Below are 26293 nucleotides of genomic sequence, written 5' to 3'. Positions count from 1 at the left end.
ATGATAATAATGATAATGATGTTGGTGGAGTATGGCGAAAAGTTGTAAGAAACAGGGAAGATGTGAAAAAAATTTTGGATACACTGCATAAATCACCGCTTGGTAAGTATGTATTAAAAGAATTCCGTATTCACAATACCGCGTATACATACGTTGCTTTATTTAATTGTGTGACGTAATTCTAGACATTAAAAACGTGAAGTGTCTATAAAATGCGATGCATTAATTTCCTTGTTTTTAAATTTAAGGTGGTCACCTAGGACGAGATAAGACACTGGCCAAGGTTGAACAGATATATTATTGGCCAAACATGGTAGAGGACATTATAAAATTAATTTTAAAATGAAGACAAATGTCAGCGTGTCAACAAAAAAAGCAACTACGGCTCTCCACTGCTTAACCCTATTCCCGTGAACAAGCCTGAGGCGTGGAGGATGGTAATCAAGACAACTTATGGTATCTAAATTAATTTTACAGGTACTTACCGTGGGAATAAAAGTGTTGAAAAGAAATTTACGAAGGAGTGACAGAAAGGGGGGCAAACAAGAAAACCCCTGGCTGGGGCCCTACGTTGTGAAGGGACATCCAAATCTGGAGCTTACATCCTCCAGATTGAAGGCGGGTGCATACTGAAAGGCGCCGTAAACAGGGCAAATTTGAAAGTTTATGTTGCAGATGAATAAATAAAATAACTGAAATAAATATATGAAAATGTAACAAGTGTTATTCTTCATATACCTTTTTTATTCCATTGTATTTGTTTAGGTGAAAATTTTTAAAAGTAATTTTAATATTATATTATATTATATTATATTATATTATATTATTTATCCATCTATCTATCTATCACTCACTCACTTTAAGTGCGAGAGAAGAATGGGAGCGGACTTATATTCCTAGTGTTAATCAGGATAACAGGTCCCATCCGGACTTAGATTCCTGGCGGTGGGACATGCATTCCTTGGTAACTGTTGTCCTACGGACGTTAAATCCTAGTAAAGTATGTCCTAGGACCTCCATTCCTAGCAACGCTAGACCTAGGACTTGCGTTCCCAGGACTTAGTGTCCGGTCGGACTTGCGTTACTAGGACTACCATTCCGTTCACACCGGCGCAACTGCTACGCCTCACTTACTACCGGTTGGTGCAACCGGCCCAGGTGCATACCAAGTAGTTTAAATTCTTCTACCCTACTAACTTCAACATTACCAATGGTAAGTGGTGCCTTTACGTTCTGATTCCACTATCATTTATTTGGTTTTAGCTACATTCAAAATAAGATCATTACTCTCGCACCACCTCACCACCGACTCAACAGATTCTCTGTATGTACTCTCCTCATTATCAGTAACTAGCCCCACAAGCGTAGTATCATCCGCAAATTTCAAAAGAAAAGTCCCGTCGCTTACACTAGTACAATCATAGGTTAAAAGGGAGTAAAGACAAGGTGAAAGGACGCATCCCTGTGGTGCACCGGTATTTAAAGCTATTGTTTTTTAGATAAAAGAGCCGACTTTAACAGATTGTTTTCTATCTAAAAGAAAGTCTAAAATCCAGTCACAAATAAAAACGAGTAGCTTAAGATGGTTTAAAAGTTTCAAATATAGTTTTTTTAGCACAATTTATGAAAGATATTTTTGGGAACTATTTCTATCGAGCTTCATTAGTGAGAAGTCATTCAGCCTTTTAGCTGCGGAGATATTTACCCGCAGTTTTAGCAGCTACCCTGTATTATTACTTACGTTTCTTTATTTTTATTTGTACATTGGTTACCAGCCATCAAACTTTTGTGGCTTCAAGATTTGGGGACGGCCATTTTTCTTGTTACTTGGTGACTTTATTTTCTTCTGATATATTCAGTTTTCATCACCAGTTTTGTTATTCAAGTTTCGTTTCCTTTTATTGGGTGACTTCAAGTTCTTGGATCACACACAGGCTAGTATTTCTATATTGTCTTCATTTTTTCCCTTATACATGTGTTCTTATCAACAAATTTATAATTTATTGTGTGTTGCAACTGCAGTTGTTAACTATTTTGTTAAGGTGTCACTTCATCGTGGTATTCTTGATTTTTTTCTTCTTTTGTGTACAGCTATTATATTAATATTGATATTCCTACCGGGCCAGGTGTTTCGCAGTTTTCATATTTCCGATTTTCCGAGCTGTCATTGACATGCCGTAATCTATTTATTTCCATCTCCCATCTCCCGATTGTCTCGATGTCTGCATTACCAGGTGAAGTATTATAATGGGTTTCTGGTCGACTAGGTTATATGTATTTTTGAGTTGTTATGCTCTTTGTTCTGGGTGTACTTCCCAGGTGTTTACCTGCTTGCATAGTAGTGAGAACCCTGTGGTGGTATCTGGTACACTAGGTTCTGGGTGTACTTCCCAGGTGTTTACCTGTTTGCCTAGTAGTGAGAACCCTGTGGTGGTATCTGGTACACTAGGTTCTGGGTGTACTTCCCAGGTGTTTACCTGTTTGCCTAGTAGTGAGAACCCTGTGGTGGTATCTGGTACACTAGGTTCTGGGTGTACTTCCCAGGTGTTTACCTGTTTGCCTAGTAATGAGAACCCTGTGATGCTATCTGGTATACTAGGTTTATATTTTGAGGATTTGTTATGCTCCTATCCTGGGGAGTCACCCAGCTGTTTGTGTGTTTGCCTTGTCGGTTTTACCAGATATCCCTGTGTTTTACGTGCACGGCTAAGCGTAGGCTGTTGCCTGCATGGATTTTCTCTGGCGGCGGACTGGGAGATGTTTTTACACTTTTAATATTAATATGGCTCGTGGCATATCCACCCAGGCTATTCGTAGGGTCTATGCCGGGTGTATATGTTCTCTGTACAAGTGTATATTTTTATTCACATCTCTTATTCCGTTTACTTACTTGAATTACCTGGTCCGAAAAAAATGTATTACTGAATTGTGTTATATGTACATTCAGCTGCCTTTGTGTGGTCTTATTTGTTTCCTTTGTCTTTAAGTTACCGTGCCTCCCAAGACCACTCCGGGAGTAGTAGGCGGTCCAGAAATTCGGGTGTCTCCAATGCGCAGTCATTATCCAACACAAGACGATCGGCTACTGCATCACTGCTACTGGTGGCAAGAAGCCGAGACACACCGCCGCACTTTCTTCTGAGACGGAATCAACCTCCACTTCTCCTGTTATCGACTACGATTTGTTGGCACAGCGTATTATTGCTCATCAAACTGCATCAAACACAGAGATGCCGAGCGCTTCTCCTTCCCCCGACTACTTTCTGCACGAGACCAAAGTTCAACAGCAGATACCCAGTATCAGCAGTCTGGTTGACGATGTTTTCACAGGGGAGAGTCATGTTACTTTAGCTCTACCTTTAGATTTAACCGACGACATTCCTTTATGAGCTTTAATTTCACCCAAACTGAAACAAAAAATTTGGAACAATGAGTTTATAGACTTCCGGCTCCTTCTTCCCTCCAACCATACTGATGATTTCGCCATCAAGGTCCAGCCAATGAAATTTGAAGTGATCCACACGGCCCTCTAAGGGTGCATTCCAAGAGATTTAGATTTAGATCGACCTAACTCCCTGGGGGTTCACGCTAAATTGCAGTCAGCCGAGCGCGCACCATAGTTAATTACCCCCTTACAGCTTTTAGTAGGCGGGACAGACGCTTAAGCCGGCTAAGCTGACAGTAATCTAGTGAGACTCCCCACAGGGATAGATCGATCTAAAATCTATGGGAATGGGGTCTCAGAAATCGCCGATTACCCTTTACCAATGGACTGATGCCTTTTTTGTTTTTTCAGCGATTTTCTTACAAAAATTTCCAAATGATTCTGTTAACTTACTTAAGTACGGTTCAACTATTAGAGAATTAAGTAAACTACCCAATGCTTAGTGTATTTATGATGACGCCTTTCGCAAATTACGAGCAATAACACTGGTCCCGTGGAAAATTATTTTACAGCGACTGATTTATAAGTAAAGTCGGGTCCGTGGACGCTGATGGATCATGAGATTTAATCTTTATCTCGGTATCTCACCCTGAGCATTTAAATGGATACGGACGCACAGACTGATTTTAATGAGGGTCCTAATCCGACGGCAGACCTTGGTGTCTTTTTATCTTCTCAGTCTTTATCTACATACATGTAGAATTTCAATGGATAAATAAATAAATAAATTATTGATGAATAAATAAAACAAAATAAAGTGTCAATAAAATGAAGAACAAAATACCCCAATAAAAATTAATTCTATTGCATTGTATAGTATTGCATTGTATTCGTAGTGAACAATAACGAAGAATGGAGAATGATAGTAAATGATGCAATCATAAAACTCTCGCATCTTATGTCTTAATTTAAGTGCCTGGACATAAAAGGAGCTTAGGGTTATAGTCAATTATAATTTTTCCAAAGATCTCCATGCAACCAATCTGAAGTTCTGAAAGCTGACACTCTAAAAGAACCCAGGGATATATTCTGAAATGGCTATAATGAATACAATTGGTCTCAACCAAGTAATACTATGTTAAAGAGTTTCTTAGTTGAAATACTTTAGAAATTGCCTCTGATGACTGTAAATATAAATCAAAACATGTACTTCTAACTAGTAAACCCCCTTCCAAAATATTTATAATCACTAAAGTTAAATTCATCTTTAATAGTTATACCACCGGGAGAACAACACAGTCGGGACGTAGATCTATAACAAGGTAAAGGTACATGTAGATGAAGGGGAGAGGTTACAGTGGACTAGCTGCCCCCCCCCCCCCCGCCCCATCTTTCCCAGGCACCCCCTTTTTCCCTCAAGACACAACGCCAAACTGAGCAATTTTAATTCCCTGTGTCCTAGAAGGAGCCCTCGTCAGATGTGTTCTATTTGCTATTGACTCTGCCCCCTTTCCCTTTACTCAAATTATGGATCCACAAGTGCTTTAGACCGTTATCCTATTGGAGCCGATGGAGCTGTGACAACGAATGCGTTCACGCATTGGAATATACGACTGTGCGAGGAAAAGAAGTGAAAATCGTATCATTTAGTATTGGCTCTCACCTAACACATTGCAAGAGACCATTTCAGCTTTAGGCGAAGGGGAGATTATATGTAAATATGAATAATAAAGACCATTCCGTTCTTTCTTTTCTTTTTTTTATTTCTTTATTTCTTAAAGAATGAAAGCTGAAAAGCTGCAGAGTTCTAAGTGCTCCATCATCATGCGACGCCTCATCTCCAAACATTGGCGACCGTTTTCCGTTTTCCTCCACCGATTCTATTTCCAATCTACCTTTCCTGGCGACCGACAACTCACACAGCTCATCTGGCTTTTTACTTCATTTGTCATTTCCCTTTTCTCACAAGGCCTGCTCACGAAATAAACACTCGGTTTCATTTTCTGTCTTTTTGCTCTCCAAAACGCCTCTGCCCTTCATTCTTAATTCACTTTCCCAACACTTCTCTTTATTATTAATATCATCCCAAGTGATCATGGTCATTGTCCTTCATGTCTCAAAATACTTAATCATTTCCATATATTCTGCTTCCCGGAACCCACGCCCTCACCTTATCTAGAAACTGCCGTGACACCTCCACTAAGAGCAACCTTATATTTCCTACTGAATACGATAAGATCGATTGCTGAACAAGCTGTATATTATAGTGTTTGACATGCTGGTGCTGATATTGGTTTGAGACAGAATGTAAAAAAATTAGTAAAAGAAACAAAATAATAGATGGGGCGCTCATGCCTGGAAAATTTATATATATATATATATATATATATATATATATATATATAGAGAGAGAGAGAGAGAGAGAGAGAGAGAGAGAGAGAGAGAATGAAACATACCTGTATAGCACGTGGTCGATGATGTTTAGACACGTGGCGAAGCCATGACAAGCGCTTCACGCAACTGCTATTTCTCGTTTGGCGTGGGTTATTTTGTTGTGCTATTAATCTGGTGTGTCAGCTCCAAAGAACAAGAAATTAACCATAAACCACACATCGACAAAAATGGAGAATTTACAAATCGCTAAGAAACGGGATCGACTTGCAAATATACAGAAAACAAATAACAAAACACATTTAAACTGTTCTACATACAGCAGATGTGATATGTAGATCATTAATTGTATTATCTTTCGAGTGACTAAGGTACCGTGGCGTCTTCATTACCACTGTATATTAAAGGGATAACATCTCTTCAAATAAGATTCAAAAGTCCAAGATAAATACATTATAAACAACACATAGAAGTATAATAAATTCCATTTTACCACCAAAACCGCGGCTATCGCAAGCATTCTGGAATCTGTGCTTGCCAATGGACCACGTGGACCTTCATAGATGGCAACCTTCCGTAATATTCTCTAAAATGGTTATTCCCACTAACCACACTTAAAATAATTAATCGATTCACTTTGAATGCCGAACCGGATTCATTAACCCTTGGAAAGTATGATAAATTGTCTTTACCCCCAGAAAATCCGTTTTATGACACTTTTCCCGCCAAAGTGAAGAGTTGTCATCTCTTTATGTTAAGCATACACCTGTTATCCACGGGAGTCTGGGGGGACTGGTAGAACACTAGGGGATCCAGGTTATGAGACATTAGGGAAATATATGGACATTTGAGGTATTTAACAGTATTTTTGTGGGTCTCAGACCAGTGGGTCTACTCTTTCGGTAAGGGACACACCCAAAGGCCGAGTCCGATATTTGAATGGGAAAAGGGGGTGGGTGGGCTACCCACCCCCTGAATCTTTCAGAAAACAGTGTAGCATCTACTGTTATCGTAAATGACATAGTGTCCTATTGTACGATCACCTTATACACACGCGTTATCATATTGTGCAAGGACAGTGTCTAACTGGTAGCACCTAGCACCAACGAGCCCTGCTTTGGCGATAACGACATGGAGATTAGAGCATGAATGCGGTTAGGAGATTATTTGGTGCATTTGAATCTAAGTATAGTAACTTGAATGCATCAACCGCTCCTTCGTAGCCGTCATTATGATGATGGCTTAGTGTATTACAAAATATGGGTTCTAGATCATAATGTTTCTTTCAACACAGGTAAACTACACTACCGGTAGCTGTACATCTGGGTAGAGATTATTCTAACAACCACAGCCTCAATTTGATGATGTCTTGCGAGACCCTGACATAATGAGTGGTCATAACTTTTGTTGAAAAAACATATCATATCAAACGCTGATGTTCAATGCTGGATGGATTTAAAGGGCCTTAGTTACATGTATCCCTCAAGGTCGCAGTTCCCATTATTTACTGAGACGATGTGTAGTTTTGATCTTTTGAAGTGCACTGATGCTTACTTTATATTAATAATTGACAAACCAGTTAGCCCCCAGATTTAAAGAAGCAAGCAAAGTTCCTTTTAAGGATTAAACATAGGTGTTGAAATAACACGTTTTCTATAATCTCCTGTCAGATTCGCCCTCTCTGAGATTATATTGCTTATGATTTAAAAACAAAACACCATATGACGTCTTAAGAAAAACGATATTTGAATCCGGTTAGGAAATCTTATACAACCCCGCCTCTTTATCGTGAAGGTCAACAAAATCAAATATGTACTGCTGAGATAGCTGAGAAGCGGGCTCCCCGTGCCACCCCTTGTTGTGTCTAAACTGGGACACTTCGGCAGGCCACCACTCCCCTCTGTTCCGGTCTGACAGAGACTGCGCGAGGGAGAATAGTGGGGATCAAGATGATTAACACGCTGCTAATAAGTGTTGCGGTGGTGCTTTTCTGTGCAAAAAACGCTCTTGGTAAGTTTCAGCACTATTGGGGACTATTTTTGACTGGAAGATTTAGACTGATCGAAGAGATTAGTTGGTTTCGTTCTCTTCTGTGTGTTTCATATTTTTATATCCCCATAGCTAATTATGTTATAGTCATCTACGGTTAAAATTCCCTGACGGAAATTATGTGAGTTAGCAGTCGTACCGGTCACCCCTTCAGCTTCGTCCTTGCCGTACGCTCGGGTATCTGTTTGTTGTCAGTGCGTCTATTTGTTAATTTTTCTCTATGTCTGATATCTATCTGAACCTATGATTGTGGAGATGCAGTACATGTGGAACAAGCATTGCTCCTTTGTCTTTAATTGCCAAAAGATGAATATGTATCACCTTAACGTTTATTACACATTTTTAAAACTGTAATGTTTTCTAAACGCGTGTTAACAATCACATATTTTATATTTAAGGCAATACAGTGGGATTCTTCAAGGTCCGCCCACACCCAACCATGCACATAAAATGATTAAGATCTGAGATGCTCAGTTCGTAGAGAGGTTATAGGCCTATTTTACTCCAAATGGATGATATTTCTTACCCTTTCGAATCGCATTCTGACACAAACGATATACATGTAGATTCGATCGACGTGAGACCGTTTTTGTTATTTTCAGGGTCTGGAGTCACGTGTAATTTTGATGGACCCTTATGTGGGTACTCGTTGTCTTCAGGTGAAGATAGATTTAAATGGCAACAGATTGGAAAAAATCAAGGATTTCCATATGCAGACCACACAGTTGGCCCAAAAGGTATTTTTTTCTCTCCCCTCTCTCTGTGTGTGTGTGTGTGTGTGTGTGTGTGTGTGTGACTGTATGTGAGAAGGTATAGTGGAAATGTTCCGATACCCTTTGAAATCTGCTCTGGCTATTGCAAAACTGCATTGAAATGAAAGGCTGACTCGAAAGGGTTATTATATAATTTTTCCACACTCCATTGCACGACAACGTTTGGTGGATAACATTTTTGTTTTCGTACCCAAGGTTCTAATGGTCAGTTCCTTACAGTCAAGTGGGGAAGTGGTACTGCAGGAAACCAGAAAGCAATTATAACATCACCACGTATTCCTCAGACAAATGTTCCATGCAGCATAGGATTTTATTATTACATGAACAGTGACAGAATATCATTAACTGCACATGTGAAAACAGTATCAACGCAACAGACAAAACAAATATGGGCCCACCAAGTAAAAGGGACTGATTGGACATACAGCGGACCAATTGACATCACTTCTTTCTCCAACTTAGGAGACTTTCAGGTTTGTGATAGCAAGGATATCAATTTCAGACTAGTATTTTTATTGTGTATCAAGACTTTTTTTCATTTTTCGGTATCCATTACTTTCAGGAAAGAAAACATTTTGATCTTCATGAATCTGATGTAGTTAATGCAACTGAAAAACCCATACATTCCAGTTTTATCTACTGTTGTATACGAGATGTTTAATGCATATTTCCATTCATTATTCAGGTTCTGATTCAAGCCCAAATAAAGCCTGGTTATGCTTTTAGTAAGACTGTATCCATCGACGATGTAACATTCACTGGCTGTGGTACGTTTTCTTACTTTATAATACTTACAATGGGTAGATATAGAGTAGTAGATGTGAATATGAAGCAGTATTATTATCTGTTGTATAAGAAGAACGCCTTGAATCAAATTGATTTGATTTAACAGAACACGTCAATGCATGGTATTGGTCATCCTTAGCTGTACATTTTCGATTTTTATTTCTCTAGGCAATGGCGCAGGCCCTGTAAATCCAACCTCATCAACAACTGTGTCTACTCTCAAAACTACGACCACGTCTTCCACCACATCTAGTACGACAACTTCGATGAAAATTACTACCTCGATGCCAACTTCTCTTTCGGGTAACATACTTATTTTCGATTATTATTAAAGGTTGATTAGCTTTCTTTATTTCTCCTGAGTATTTTTTTTTTCAAATATATGTATCTTCGCTTCTGTTGAATTATGTTTGAAATGAATCAGATTCTGGAATATCCGTTATCTATAAATAATGAAACTATTTTATTCTTCTGCGGTCAACGCTTTTTTTTCTTTTGGTCGAATCATTACTTAAGGAATCTTCCAGTCCCGACTGTTTAGATAACCAAATTTATACCACCAAAACACAAAAAATTAGTGATTTGTCGTACGTCAACTCGCCATCAACATAATTGAACATAATTGGATTCAAACTTATTTGAATTTTCTGTATGGAAAATCAACACTGCCTCAGTCTCCACATATTAGACCACATCTGTGTAAATGAATCGATCCTCATCAAACGTCAAGTTTGTTACAATGTAGCTCAAAGATCTCACATAGCCCGAGTCTCTTATTTTTCCAGTTTAGGCTTAGGTTGGCAATAGCATATGAGAATAAGGCTTTTTTTTTAAAAAAAGGATTATCTTAATTGAAATTGGTTTAATGTAAGAGTTAGGAATCTTAATATTTTTAATTTTTTTTTTTTTTACATATTTTGGTAATTTTTCTTAAGTACTTGTTTTTATGCAAAGTTTACTGAACATTTGAGATTGATTTAGACCTTAAATAAAATATATCATTGTTAATGCATAAGATGCCAAGAGACACTCGGCAAGAGGTGGGATAATTTGGACCAAAATTATTTTACAGCGACTGATTTATATGTAAAGTCGGGTCCGTGGACGCTGATGGATCATGAGATTTAATCTTTATCTCGGTATCTCACCCTGAGCATTTAAATGGATACGGACGCACAGACAGATTTTAATGATAAGTCAGGGAATGAAATGAGCAACTTGATTAAAGGTGTTACTTAGACACGTCTGTTAAAGAAACAATACTTGGACAAAAAACGAACCAATGACACACTTATGCAGTCCTGTACGCAAACGATAACATCAAATGCTTCTAGTTTACTGATTGATATAATTTATTATCTCCTTGGACGTACCCATTGTGTACAACGAATAACACCATGCCAACTTTTTACAGATTATGGGTCACCGTGCAACTTTGATGGCAGCCTGTGTGGTTATTCTTTAACTTCCGATGAAGACAGATTTAAATGGCAGAAGATAGGAAATAACAAAGGATTGCCACACAAAGAACACACACATGGTCTTATATTCGGTATGATTTTGAATAATGAAAAATATGCGTTTGACGCGTTGAATACTTTATGCCTCATAAGGTTGGGGGTATCTTACTTTCACCGAAAATTATGCCTTGGTGTTTTTTTTTCACTCTTTTTGTGTTTAATTAAGAATTATTTGTCATTTGATGATATTTTTATCAAATGAACAAATCAATATTTTTTTCATGACAGTGTATGAAGTCTGCTGCAAATTTAAAGAGAAATTGTACTCTTATCTTTGCAAATGACAAAAATGTACATGATAATTGTCAACATCTGGTTAACGTTAAAAAATATTAATTAACATAACTTAATTGTTTAAGCAAGTTCTGCACCCAAGCAGTGTAAAATTTCTGTTTTCAACGTTTGGAGGGGTGGGGATATCACATTTGTTTCAAGCGTATATCCTTTGTCCCTTGATGTACAAACCTGAACTTGCACTGATTATGTTGAAAAACATGGACTCGTCCCACAGATTTAACCCCTGGAAGAAAAAAAAAATCATTGAAAAATAATTCATTTTACGTTGTAGTTATGCTGCGCGATTAAATATGTGAAAAAAATTCTGGCTCTCTAAAATTGAAATTTGAAATACAGCAAACTCAAGTACACTATGCGTTCAGCGTTCCCGAAAACCTAAGTTCATGCCTATATGATAACTTTATTAACCCGAAACCTGTGTAATAAGCAATAAAAAATTTAAAATAATACATGTACAATCTGACTGAGAGTTATGTCACTGGGACACGGTGATAGTAACAACGATGACACGATATATATAATCCTGAATGACAGGGTTATTTAATAGAAAATGAGAAGCCATTATAAACAATCTTTGGCAGGTCTTTAGAGTTGACTTAGCACTTTTGCACTGAGACTGACATTTACAGCATGTTTTTTCTTATATTACTGCGTGATACACGTGATTTGAAATCCTTAGAAAGCTTTAGTGAGGGGGTAATAAATCCAATAAAGGCCACTCTATAAGTAAATCCGAAAGAAGCCATTAACTAGCAATCTTTGACAAGAGGTCTTTAGAGCTGACTAATAACATTTGCACTGAGAATTAAATGTAGACTGACAACTGTGTTTTGCTTATATCAGTGGAAGTTATACAATCTCGCGTGCATCTCAAAACGATGTCACGATTTATATAATCCTGAAAGACAGGGCAATTTAATAGAAAATGAGAATTAATTCAAAAGAGTCCACTTTAAGAAAACCTGAAAGATGTCATTAACTAGCAATCTTTGACAAGAGGTGTTTAGAGTTGACTAAGTGCGTTTGCATTGACTAACAATTAGACTGACAACTGTGTTTTGCTTATATCACTGCGTGATAGTTATAAAATCTCGGGTGCACCTCAAAAGAAGTTCTTAAAAGCTATAGATACCAACATTTTGCTATAACAATTGCAAGATGATGTCGTAAGAGAGGTTTAAACAGCTGCTCTGGGAACCGAGAAATCTCCAAAAAGCTTATGTCACGTGTTCCAAGTTACTGCAGATAGTGACTGTAATAAAATTCGCCATATTCTGTTAAGTCGTTTGTGTCTCGTAACAGTGGATTTGTAAATGCTTGTAAAGGTATCCTACGTCTTAAACTGCTGTGAAAAATGTCTTGTTTCATACACTACACCACCTTTATTGATTAACCATTGTATAAATCACGTTTAATGCTTAAATCGATATATTTGTCTCACATAGGGTCAAAGGGAGAATTTCTCACAGCCAAATGGACAAGTGGTAATGCTAACGGCCAGAAAGCAACCATATTATCACCGGTTATTTCACAAACCATTACTCCGTGTAGCATGGAGTTTTATTATTACCTTAACAACGACCAAATAACACTAACAGTTTTTGTAAAAACGCTATCAACAAATCAGCAAAACCAGATGTGGGTCAATAAAGGCATGGCGCAATCTTGGACAAGTAGTGGATCTATTGATATCAGTTCTCTTTCTAATAAAGGGGACTTCCAGGTAAGTAAAACCTGGATTATTTATGCTCAAAACATTTTTGTTTGTCTTCCAATTATTTTGACTAACAATTTCTTGAAAAATATCACTTACATTCTCTAAATAAGACAAGCCGACATCGTACATGTATGAAGACTTTTTCTTGAATGGTGTCTTACATTTCTATTTAGGTAATGATTCAAGCCCAACTGGAATCCAAGTATTTGTTTTCCAAGGTTGTATCCATTGACGACGTTTCATTCAGTGGATGCAATTGTGCTATTCCTCCATGTAAAGGTACCATTAATATTTTACTTCTAAGCCTATAGCACATGATGTGGCTTTCTCCCGTTCAAAAGGATGTAGTCAGTGTGAATAAATCCGCAGGCTCTTTATACACCCTTCACCGTACATAACATGAATTGAGTTAAAATACTTATTTAAAAAATGATTGTTTGATGGTTTAGCTACAGGTATATACGCGAACAAACACATCTTGTCTCGTACTATAGGTCCAGTAACTGGTACTTTTTCAACATCTACCACCCCGCCAACACTGACTCCATCAACGACTCCATCAACGGTGCAGCGTATCACTTCATCGACAGGGGCAACTCCTGCGGTAAAAGGTGAGATGGTCTTCTTTTATATTTATATCGCAATGGCAAAAAGACAATTAGCTATACTAGTGCTTTCTTGGTAAAGTTCATTATGCTGTAAATTTTATTTGATGTATGAGAAGATTTAACTTGTCACTTTACGTCATTTGAAATATACTATACAACATGGAAAATATTCGCTAATTTTTGTATTGATTCCAAAATTATCTTGAGCCCCAGGGTTTGGAGCTCCATGTACATTCGATGGAGCCATGTGCGATTACACCGTCACTGCGGACATGCCAGACAGTTTCAAGTGGCTGATGGTCGGTATGAATAAAGGTCTCCCAACAGAAGATCATACCATAGGGAGAGTATTTGGTAAGGACGATTGTCAGTTATTTGCGAATAGTTGCAGATGTGTCAGCATATAGGGAAGTCTTGTCTAGTAGAAAATTTAATTTCGTATGTTTGTTATACCTCATTTCACAAAAAAAAATATAGATTGATTATACGCTTGAAACCTTGTTACCCCTCATACTCAACTTATTTCCTCGTTCTTTGCGACGAATTCCCCTTTGTTTTTAGCTGTAATTATTTTAAAGTTATGCGTTTTAGCATGACTTTTTTCTTGGCACATTGGCATATTGTTAACATTCAAGAAACTTTCACCCTTTTGTACTCCAGGTTCTAAAGGACAATTCATGATGGCAAAGTGGTCGAGGGGAACATCCGGCCAACAAACAACAAGTATGACGTCACCGGTAGTATCTCAGACAAATCGACCTTGTTCCATGTCGTTCTTCTACTATTTCAACAGTGACGACATAAGTCTAGCTGTGTATGTACTAACTTTGAATCTAGTTCAACAAAACAGGATTTGGTACAAACCAGGCAATGGAGCCACCAATGGTTGGGAATCCAGTGGTGTTTTAGATCTTAGTCAGTTCTCTTCTGGGGGACGATTCCAGGTACTCAGCTATTCAGCCGGGTTTTTGTTGTCAAATACATGCTTATAGAATGTATTAAAAATGCATCCAAGTTCAGGTTTAACTGACTAAAATCGTCATTATAATTCAATAAAATGCTGATCTATACAATCCCAAGGGCATTCCTGTGGAAGAACAAAATTTTAAGCTGACAGGTTTTGTAATATCTTTCAGTAAAAAAACACTTCTAAAGAGGATAAGTCTTGTCTTGCCCTGTTGCAATTCGTTAAGCTCCTTAAAGTAATTTATCTAAGTTAAGAAGTCTTTATTTTTTGTCTTAATAGGTCCAGATTCGGGCACAAATGAAACCAGGTTTTACCTTTGGCAAGGTCGTCTCTGTTGATGACGTACTTTTCTACGGATGCGATTGTTCTACTCCACCCTGCACAGGTAACAACAAGACAAATAAATAAATAAATGAATAAAAACAAAGAAACTGAGTATTCAAATGTTTACGTACATGAATTCATATTTGATACTTTTTGCTTTTACCACAGTTAGGGGCTATCAAGCTTACTTTGTGTATCTTGTTCTGTTTACCCTCAAAAATTGAAAAAAGGAATAAGTTTCTCATTTGGTACTTAATTGGTAAAGCTTACATATGTTCCAGTACCAGCAGTGATTAACACGCCCTCCCCAAGCTCTTCAGTGTCCACGACCGTCACATCTGCTGTGCCCGTAGTATCAGAGCCAGGTACGATGTCACTGTTATGCTATATGTATCCCCTGACAACATTAAAATATTATCGACATTTACACTTTAATAATCAAACACACGTCTGAAAATCGGGGACATTGTTCAGAAATTACAGTTTAATAATCGAAGACACGTGTCCTCCAGTGCAAATACCATTCTTTGTTATTCCCGTCGGCAAGTAAACCAATATCTCACTTATGACTGAAACGAAAACCCGATGCCTACAAACGTGCTTAACAACACGCGTTTGTACTTTTTTTTAGATTTAGGATTGGGGGCTCCATGTACATTCGATGGCTTTGATTGTGGTTATTCAGTGGCATGGTCCAGTGCAAATTACAAGTGGCAGAGGACCGGTGCTAATAAAGGCATGCCTAACTATGACCACACAGTTGGGAGTATTGTAGGTATGGCGAAGTGGCCTGTAATTTTGTATTATTATTATTATTATTATTATTATTATTATCAGCGATGAAAGAAAGTATTGTCTATTTCAGTGAAAGAAAACCATTTCTCATCGAGGTTTCCATTTGTTATCACATAAACTGATGCAAGCAGCCATGTTTAGAATCCGTGTTTACGTAATGTTTGCACAGAACAGTTACCTAAAAAAATTTGCGGTATGCTTTTTGCCATGCTATTCGAAAGGTCAGTCCCTAGGGACGCTGTCTGTATTTGCACCATGTATGAAATGTCACTTTTCAGTTGAATGACTTTGCGACTACCATCTGATCTTTCTTTCCATATACGTTTTGCACTCTGTCTCCCTGAAGACCACGTCACGCTTGTCTTTTGTGGTTTCTCATCAAGTGTGATTAATCTTTTAGTCTGTCCAGACAGCATTTCCTTAGAAAAAAAAACCGTTTGAGGGAAATTTTTATAAAAATTTGTCATATATGTTATAAGAAAAGAAAAACCTGAAACTTCGTCAATTTTCTTATAATTATCAATGTAGACAAGTCAGTTGTGAAGATAAATAATAATGATATATTGACAAAATCAACTTCGTAAAAATCCTTTTTTTTTCTTTTCGATGTCTTGCCATTTCTATGTTACAAGAGTTCATTCATTGCATGAATTCAGTCATTAAAGATGCATTTGAAGTCAGATTTTCCTCACAAAACTTCATATGGTTTCAATTAGTATAACATCGAGAAATACTGAAGGACATCATTCCATATTTTCCTATACAGGCAGATTTTGCCTAACATTTTGTCCCATACAGAAAAATTGAAAACGCATATCAAATCATAGGAAGGATATCCTTTAACTCGTGACACATAGACAGTTGTGCTGAACAGATCTTTAAATACATTGTATTCATATTTTTTTTCGAAGCCCATTGAATGATCAATTTTCAGTCCAATGAAGCCTTTTCTTAACCAATTTAGAGAACTTCATGTGCATTATTTTATATTGAACACTTTGCAGGATCACAGGGCCAGTTTATGTATGCTTACTGGGCAAACGGCATGCCAAACAGTGAAAGGACAACCATTCAGTCACCGACTATATCAAGAACCACTGGCCCATGTTATATGAAATTCTACTATTACTTCAATAACGCCGACGGAGTTCAACTGTCAGTATCATTAACAACAATTCCGGTAGGACAGGTGTACCAAGTTTGGTCTTCTACCTCGACTCGTTTCGATACGTGGAAAAGTTCTAATGCGATCGACATTAGTCAATATTCCAGTTTAGGAGATTTTACGGTACGTTTTTTCCACTGAAGTATTGATGTAGTATTGTTATCATTTTATTGAGAATTATGTAAGTAATCTTCTCATAAATATCAAAACATTTTGATTAAGTTTGATTGAGTCGTCCATAAGGCCCCATTCAGAATATGGGACTAACTAGTCCGAGGAACAAATATGGCCGACCCACTTGAATATTTCCCCATGAGCTATCTTTTCAGTGACTATTAGTGGATAAGACGGCAAGCTTTGTAGAGGGTTGCCATATTTGACCCTATTCTGAATGGGGCCTTAGATAAGAATGGACATCATTGTGTCATCATTTAGTGCGCAATTAAACCTTGCAAGTAACCTGTATGCAAGACTTGCTTTAGGACTGTCACATCTAGCGTAAAGAGGTACGATCCAGTATCGTATGTGACGTCGATAATACGCACAACATTGAGTGTAAGAATTCACACTGTTTCCAGCGTACTGAAACGAAGATATAAGCAGGGTATGGAATTCTTTATGAACGCGTGCTCAAAACATTTGATTTCTCTCCGAGCGTCGCTTGCTTGGGTACTCGAGACGTGTACGACGTTAAGTTTATCGAACCTCTTGTCATCGCATGGGCAATTTTTCCCAAACGGTAGCACTATACGCTATATGTGACTTTGCATTTACGTTAATATATTTAAATGTGTGAGACGAACCTTACTATAATTAAACTCACCCAGTTCACTTATTCCAGCTAATTTGGTTCATAATTTCCTACTGCAACATGCATTTCATTTATTCACTTGATTGAACTTCATTCCTATAGTCGAATCAAACTGAACAGTTTGAAATCAATTATATGGTTCATAACAATAATACCACTGACAAGATTTTATTTGTCCTACAATATATTATTTGTGAAATTACAATTTCTCAAAATCAACGCTTGCACATCGTTAGCTTTGAGCCATATCAAAGTGATTGCCCTTCATCAAGCTGATGTAAAGACGCCTTAATGCTAGGTGATTAACATGGGTGTCCAACACTCTAAAAAACATTTACAGTGATGGTTTCAAGTTAACGTTGTGCAAGATTTGTCATCACTGTTTGCTTGTTTTAAGATCATATCTTGTGTTATACAGAACACTTATGATAAGCCTTTTTGTTCAAGCTATTATTTGCACGTTATGTTATCTCTAGGTAACAATAGAAACGACATTACCAGACGTATTTTTACACGGAAAGGCTGTTTCAATTGACGACATTGTCTTTTTGGGATGTCGGTGTAGTTCTCCAGTATGTATTGGTAAGTATTCCATCGCATTACATATGTAACCAGGGCCGTAGCCTCCGGGGGGGCAGGGGGGGCAGCTGCCCCCCCCTGGGATTTAGAAGTTTCTACACTGGTAGGGGGACACCCCCTCCCCCCTCGGGGGCTTCGCCCCCTCGTGTCCGCTTACTGCCCCCCCTGGCATTTTGCTCAGGCTACGGCCCTGGTAACAAATAGTTAGACACCTGGGCCCGGTTGCACCAACAGGGCGTAAATTTACTCGGCTACGACTGTCGTAAACCGCAACGCCTGGCGTTCGTGCGCCAGGTTTACTCTCAAAAGGAGCATTTCAGTGACGGAGAAATTAATGAGCTACATTATTCCATTTTGATTTAGAAATAAGAACGTTAAAATACGTTAACTTTGCTGTTGTCTTGGATATATAGCAATAAAATCGTAAATATATTCCGAATCAAAATATTATTATAGTATGCTATGTATGCTATTATAGTATGCTGTTGTAAATGAGAAAAACGCGTTGGAGGCAGTACATATTTCTATTAATGGATTTGAACACTTTCACATTTGTTATTGGAACATTTGAGTCTGAAAATAATAAAAAAAGCCAGCATTGTTTTCTTTTTATAATTTTACTACAATTTCATGACCTTTTTATCTATGGTTACACCGCGAGGTATCATTTAATTCAATCGAGCTTATATCTCGGAGATTGAGAAATACAAGAGACCTAATACATATTATATGAGCCTTAAAATGTTGATATTTTAAGCTTTCGTCTCTATGTTTATATATAGTAAAATATGAATGATATAAAATGTGAATAAAAAATGTCTATGGTTAGTTATGGTTTGTCAAAAATTGTGAAAAGAATTATAGAAACCGTACTGCTGAGAGCCAAGGCGTGTCGAAACAAACAAATAACAACCCACATAATCTACGTTAACTACGGTAATTGTCATCAAACTCTCTCTGTGCCAGCCTAGCCATAGTGCAAAACGAGCTACGACCGACTTACTCCACCTAGCTAGCAGGCGTAAATTTACGACAAAGTTAAGACCGACGTAAACACTATTCCAGTTTGGTGCAACTGGCTTTTCTCGGGCGTAGCATTTTGCGCCCTGTTTACGCCGGCGCAACTGCTACGCCTCACTTACGACCGGATGGTGCAACCGGGCCCTGGTCATTACAATCTGTATTGACGATCTCACCTCCCTGCTGAGGACACAGCATGATGGTTTTTATGGTTTAGCTACAGGTATTTACGCGTACAAAACACATCTTGTCTCGTACTATAGGTCCAGTAACTGGTACTTTTTCATCATCTACCACCCCGCCAACACTGACTCCATCAACGACGCCATCAACGGTGCAGCGTATCACTTCATCGACAGCAGCAACTCCTGCGGTAAAAGGTGAGATGGTCTTCTTTTATATTTATATCGCAATGGCAAAAAGACAATAAGCTATATTAGTGATTTCTTGGTAAAGTTCAATATGCTGTAAAGTTCATTTGATGTATGAGAAGATTTAACTTGTCATTTTACGTTATTTGAAATATACCATACAATATGAGAAAAAATTCCCTAATTTTTGTATTGATTCCATAATTATCTTGATTTCCAGGGTTTGGAGCTCCATGTACATTCGATGGAGCCATGTGCGATTACACCGTCACTGCGGACATGCCAGACAGTTTCAAGTGGCTGATGGTCGGTATGAATAAAGGTCTCCCAACAGAAGATCATACCATAGGAAGAGTATTTGGTAAAGACGATTGTCAGTTTGCGAATAGTTGCATACATGTCAACATATAAGGAAGTCTTGTCTAGTAGAAAAAATAATTTGGCATGTTTGTTATACCTCATTTCACAAAAAAATATAGATTGGTTATACGCTTGAAACCTTGTTACACCTCATACTCAACTTATTTCCTCGTTCTTTGCGACGAATTCCCCTTTGTTTTTAGCTGTAATTATTTTAAAGTTATGCGTTTTAGCATGACTTGTTTTTTTTTAAAAAAATGGCATATTGTTAACATTCAAGAAACTTACACCCTTTTGTACTCCAGGTTCTAAAGGACAATTCATGATGGCAAAGTGGTCGAGGGGAACATCCGGCCAACAAACCACAAGTATGATGTCACCGGTAGTATCTCAGACAAATCGACCTTGTTCCATGTCGTTCTTCTACTATTTCAACAGTGACGACATAAGTCTGGCTGTGTTTGTACTAACTTTGAATCTAGTTCAAACAAACAGGATTTGGTACAAACCAGGCAATGGAGCCACCAATGGTTGGAAGTCCAGTGGTGTTTTAGATCTTAGTCAGTTCTCTTCTGGGGGACCATTCCAGGTACTCAGCTACTCAGTCGATTTTTTTGTTGTCAAATACATGCTTATGGGGCTTATTAAAATGCATCCAAGTTCAGGTTTAACTGACTAAAATCGTCATTATAATTCAATGAAATGCTGATCTATACAATCCCAAGGGCATTCCTCTGGTAGAAAAAAAATTTAAGCTGACAGATATTTGTAATATCTTTGAGCGATAAAAAAAAAAAAAAAAAAATATATATATATATATATATATATATATATATATATCTTTGAGTAAAAAAAAAACACTTCAAAAGAGGATAAGCTTGCCTTGCCCTGTTGCAATTCGTTAAGCTCCTTAAAGTAATTTATCTAAGTTTAGAAGTCTTTATTTTTTGTCTTAATAGGTCCAGATTCGGGCACAAATGAAACCAGGTTTTGCCTTTGGCAAGGTCGCCTCTGTTGATGACGTACTTTTCTACGGATGCGATTGTTCTACTCCACCCTGCACAGGTAACAACAAGACAATAAATAAATAAATAAATAAATAAATAAATAAATAAATAAATAAAAACAAACACTGAAACTGAGTATTCAAATGTTCACGTACATAAATTCATATTTGATACTTTTACCACAGTTTGGGGCTCTCAAGCTTACTTTGTGTATCTTGTTCTGTTTTTCCTCAAAAATTGAAAAAAGGAATAAGTTTCTCATTTGGTACTTAATTGGTAAAGCTTACATATGTTCCAGTACCAGCAGTAATCAACACGCCCTCCCCAAGCTCTTCAGTGTCCACGACCGTCACATCTGCTGTGCCCGTAGTATCAGAGCCAGGTACGATGTCACTGTTATTCTTTATGTATCCTTGACAACATTAAAATATTATCGATATTTACATTTTAATAATCGAACACACGTCTGATAATCGGAGACATTGTTGAAAGTCACAAACAGAGATTATAGTTCACTAATCGAAGACACGCGCCTTCCAGTGCAAATACCATTCTTTGTTACTCCCGTCGGCAAGTAAACCAATATCTCACTTATGACTGAAACGAAAAACCGATATTGCTTCAAACGTGCCTAACAACACGTGTTTGTACTTTATTTTAGATTTAGGATTGGGGGCTCCATGTACATTCGATGGCTTTGATTGTGGTTATTCAGTGGCATGGTCCAGTGCAAATTACAAGTGGCAGAGGACCGGTGCTAATAAAGGCATGCCTAACTATGACCACACAGTTGGGAGTGTTGTAGGTATGGCGAAGTGGCCTGTAATTTTGTATTATTATTATTATTATTATTATTATCAGCGATGAAAGAAAGTACTGTCTCTTTCAGTGAAAGAAAACCATTTCTCATCGAGGTTTCCATTTGTCATCACATAAACTGATGAAAGCAGCATTGTTCAGAATCCGTGTTTACGTAATGTTTGCACAGTAGCCTACAGTTACCTAAGAAATTTTGCGGCATGCTATTTGAAAATTCAGTCCCTAGGGATGCTGTCTGTATTTGCACCATGTATGAAATGTCACCTTTCAGTTGAATGACTTTGCGACTGCCATCTGATCTTTCCTTCCATATACGTTTTGCACTCTGTCTCCCTGAAGACCACGGCGCGTTTGTCTTGTATGGTTTCTCATCAAATGCGATTAATCTTTTAGTCTGTTCAGACAGCATTTACTTAGAACAAGAAAAAAAACGCTTGAGGGAAATTGTTATAAAAAGTTGGTCATATATGTTATAAGAAATACCTAAACCTTCGTCGATTTTGTTATAAATATCAATGTATACAAATCAGTTGTGAAGATAAATATCAATAAATGATATATTGACAAAATCAACTTCGTAAAAAACGCAGGATCTTTTATCTTCTCAGTGTCTCGCCACTTCTATGTTAAAAGTGTTCATTCATTGCAGGAATTCAGTCATTACAGATGCACTTGAAGTCAGAATTTCCTCACAAAACTCAACCAAATGCCACCATATAGGTTCAATTAGTATAACATCGAGAAATGCCTAAGGGCGCCGTTCCATATTTTCCTACAGGCATTTTGGCCTTACATTTAACATTTAAAAAATGTCTGCATGTCGAATTGTAGGAAAGATATCCTTTAACTCGTGACACACATAGAGAGAGAGACAGTTGCTGAACAGATCTTAAAATGCACTTTACATTGTATTTATCTTTTTCTATTTCATTAAAGGTCGTCGAATGAAAACACGAATTTGATCAATTTTCAGTATAATGAAGCCTTTTCTTAACCAATTTAGATGACCTTTTGTGCATTATTTTATATTGAACACTTTGCAGGATCAAAGGGCCAGTTTATGTATGCTTACTGGGCAAACGGCATGCCAAACAGTGAAAGGACAACCATTCAGTCACCGGCTATATCAGGAACCACTGGCCCATGTTATATGAAATTCTACTATTACTTCAATAACGCCGACGGAGTTCAACTGTCAGTATCATTAACAACAATTCCGGTAGGACAGGTGTACCAAGTTTGGTCTTCTACCTCGACTCGTTTCGATACGTGGAAAAGTTCTAATGCGATCGACATTAGTCAATATTCCAGTTTAGGAGATTTTACGGTACGTTTTTTTTCCCACTGAGGTATTGATGCAGTATTTTTTATCATTTAAGTTAGAATTGTGTAAGTAATTATCTCATAAATATCAAAACATTTTGATTAAGTTTGATTGAGTTGTCAATTAGATAAGAATATAGAGCAGTGTGCAGTTAGTGAGCAATTAAACCTTGCAAGTTATGCAAGACTTGCTTTAAGACTGTCACACCTAGCGTAAAGAAGTACGTATGAGTATCGTATGTGTCATCGATAATACGCACAACATAGAGTGCATGAATTCACACTGTTTCCAGCGTGTTGAAACGAAGATATTAGCATAGCATGGAATTGTTTATGGACGTGCTCAAAACATTTTATTTCTCCCCACCAACGCTTGCTTGCGTACTCGAGACGTCGGTATACGATGTTAAGTTTATCGAACCTCTTGTCATCACATGGGCACTTTTTCTCAAACGGTAACACTATACGTTATATGTGACATTGTATTTATATTAATAGATTTAAATGTGTGAGACGAACATTACTATAATTAAACTCACCCAGGTCACTAATTCTAGCTAATGCGGTTCCTAAATTCCAACCGCAATATGCATTTCATTCATTCACTTGATTGAACATCATACCTACTGTCGAATCAAACTGAACAGTTTGAAATCAATTATATAATAACACTGAAAACATTAATACCGTTGACAAGATTTTATTTGTCCCACAATATCGTATTTGTAAAATTACAATTTCTGAAATACAACGCTTGCAACTTGGAATCATCGCAGTGATTGCCCTTCATCAAATAGACATATATAAAGATGCCTTAAAGCTAGGTGATTAACATGGGTGTCCAACACTCTAAAGAAACCATTTACAGTGATGGTTTCAAGTTAACGTTGTGTACAATCTGTCATCACTGTTTCACTGTTTGATTGTTTTAAGATCCTATCTTGTTTTATACAGAACACTTATGATAAGCCTTTTTGTTCAAGCTATTATTTGCACGTTATGTTATCTCTAGGTAACAATAGAAACGACATTACCAGACGTATTTTTACACGGAAAGGCTGTTTCAATTGACGACATTGTCTTTTTGGGATGTCGGTGTAGTTCTCCAGTATGTATTGGTAAGTATTCCATCGCAAAAATTCATCAAAACATGTATAAGATTACTTCTTTTGTCAGCTTTATGCAATAGACATGCATTCTTTGCGTGACATTGTCGATCAGCTTTGTGTTGGTTTGGATTGTGTATGTAAGGTAGTCTTATTTCTTCTAAAAAAGGAAGAATTTTTTATATGTTACAGGGAAAGTGACACCTACAGTAGATGTTCCAACTACCACACCTAAGGAGACTCTGGTAAAAACCAATTCAACACAAGTGGCTTCGCCCACATTAACAAGCAGCGCAGGTTTGTCCAATGTGCCAAAATATCGCAATTAAATCAAATTTAAGTATAGCAAATAAGAGAAGAACAAACAAATGGAGGGATATCATATATGCATATAAAACAGAATTGTGTCTTTTAGTGATATACAGTAGAACATTTTTTGTTGATTTACAGCCCCCTCATTTGGATCACCTTGACCGCAACACATTTCATCAGCGCATCAGGGCTCCGTATCTCGAAAGGTTCGCTATGTTGCGCACGTGCGCAAGCGTCTCGATTCCATGCCCCGTATCTCGAAAGAATCGGTTATGGAATCGAGACACTTGCACACGTGCGCAACATAGCGAACATTTCGAGATACGTAGCCCAGGTCTGTGTACAAATAACAAACCGATATCGATGATACATGTATATTTATATATTTCTGTGTATCTTACTCATTTTGGAAATCGAATAATTTTCATTGAAATATGACCTTTTTTTCAATTCAGACAAAACACATCGCTCCACAAAGGCACCCGTTCACATAGTCATCAAACCAGGTGCTCGTAGGACTGAAGAAAATGTGGGTCAGGCCCTAGACGTTCCTGTTCCTGCCATAGTTGGAATCGTAATGGGCACTTTGCTATTTGTGATACTCGTTCTAGTAATCGTGATCATCGTTATTAGAAGTAGACTTGTGTTTTACAGCAAAGAAGAACCAATTGTGCATTACAGCAGAGAGGGTGACGACTACGAAAATAATGGAAGGGTGTATGGTGGATTAAATGAACCTCACTTAAATCTGCAAATTGGCAAAGATTATGACCAAGAGAATGGACACGCACCAAAGACCATTGAAAACCAGTTGTATTTTGATGTAAATCTTGCAGATCAATCAATATCGTGAATGTATAGGCCTACTTAATTTAATGCATACAGTAGGATACCCATTTAAAGAATTCAATAAGATAAATTCGCCATTTGCACAAAGATAAGTAAACTTTGCCTTGTATTTACTCATATTTTGTATAATTTGACCAAAACCGGACCAAACAGTTTAAGTTTTAGCAAAAGAACATGACTTGTTAAGATATTATAGACTGTATCACTATTACAGCTCAGCAATGCAAATGTGCTATACACGTTGCTTTTTTTAAAACCGTTATATGTGTATAGCTGTTGCCCAGGAGACAACCTTGAATGTTTTAGTCCCAGGAGTGCACTTGGCTGAGTGTAATAGCTCTTTTCAAATCACCAATTGTTGGCTTGCTCCTCAGAAAGCATTCTTGGATTTGGAATAACACGTTTCACTGGAAATATATGCTATATCTGACATTTGCAAAAGGGTGCTTACATAATTAGAGCATATATCAAGTGACCATAGAAATATGCCATTGCTTTGGACAAGAGCAAAACTCAGTTAGGGTTACTTGAAAGATTCAAAAATAATTCAGACGGATCTGACGAATATAAGCCTGTCCTTAATTCTGTGCTATTGAGCTCTTTCGACTTGCAGGGTAAATTGTCAGCGTGACACACAATATGTTATAACCAGAAATACCGAATGCCGTACGAAGGGTTTTGAAGACTTTGAGAACATCTCTCAGTACTATATTTGTAGAAGTTTTAACAATCTGAGCAAATAAGAGAATAAACTTTATCACGAAAACGCCAGCTCCTGTACAATTTAAGGAATTCTAATAAACACGTGAGGTCTAAAGTGGCACGAGCAGTACTTGTAGTCCATTTATAGGTCCTTTTTAAATCCTTTAAACCACTCTTATTATGTTTACGTAAATTTGGTGTTTGTTGATTACATTTCTTTTTTCATTTGAACATCTTAGTTGTTCTCAACACGCTAT

At 37.4% G+C, this 26293-nt stretch overlaps 1 protein-coding gene and 1 pseudogene across 1 annotated transcript; both read left to right on the top strand.

The window, feature by feature from the left end:
- The first annotated feature begins 3230 nt into the window (after nt 1-3230).
- LOC147763951 (uncharacterized) lies at nt 3231-3888 on the top strand (annotated as a pseudogene).
- A 3726-nt stretch (nt 3889-7614) lies between these two features.
- On the top strand, nt 7615-26096 carry LOC106150471 (MAM and LDL-receptor class A domain-containing protein 2). The gene is made up of 26 exons (XM_087000046.1): nt 7615-7786; nt 8428-8562; nt 8794-9071; nt 9284-9365; nt 9553-9687; nt 10799-10936; nt 12647-12924; nt 13092-13197; nt 13413-13529; nt 13740-13880; nt 14187-14470; nt 14773-14878; nt 15099-15182; nt 15449-15592; nt 16617-16900; nt 18065-18170; nt 19451-19567; nt 19779-19919; nt 20224-20507; nt 20878-20983; nt 21224-21307; nt 21587-21730; nt 22788-23071; nt 24080-24185; nt 24366-24470; nt 24941-26096. The coding sequence occupies exons 1-26, from the start codon at nt 7726-7728 to the stop codon at nt 25336-25338; spliced, it is 4248 nt and encodes a 1415-aa protein (XP_086856172.1). The 5' UTR covers nt 7615-7725; the 3' UTR covers nt 25339-26096.
- Nucleotides 26097-26293: the final 197 nt, after the last annotated feature.

The sequence above is a fragment of the Lingula anatina genome, chromosome 1, assembly GCF_051362555.1.
Source record: "Lingula anatina isolate TDL-2025a chromosome 1, LinAna3.0, whole genome shotgun sequence".
In the NCBI taxonomy this organism is placed as follows: Eukaryota; Metazoa; Brachiopoda; class Lingulata; order Lingulida; family Lingulidae; genus Lingula; species Lingula anatina.
This window is presented reverse-complemented; position numbering and strand designations above follow the sequence as displayed.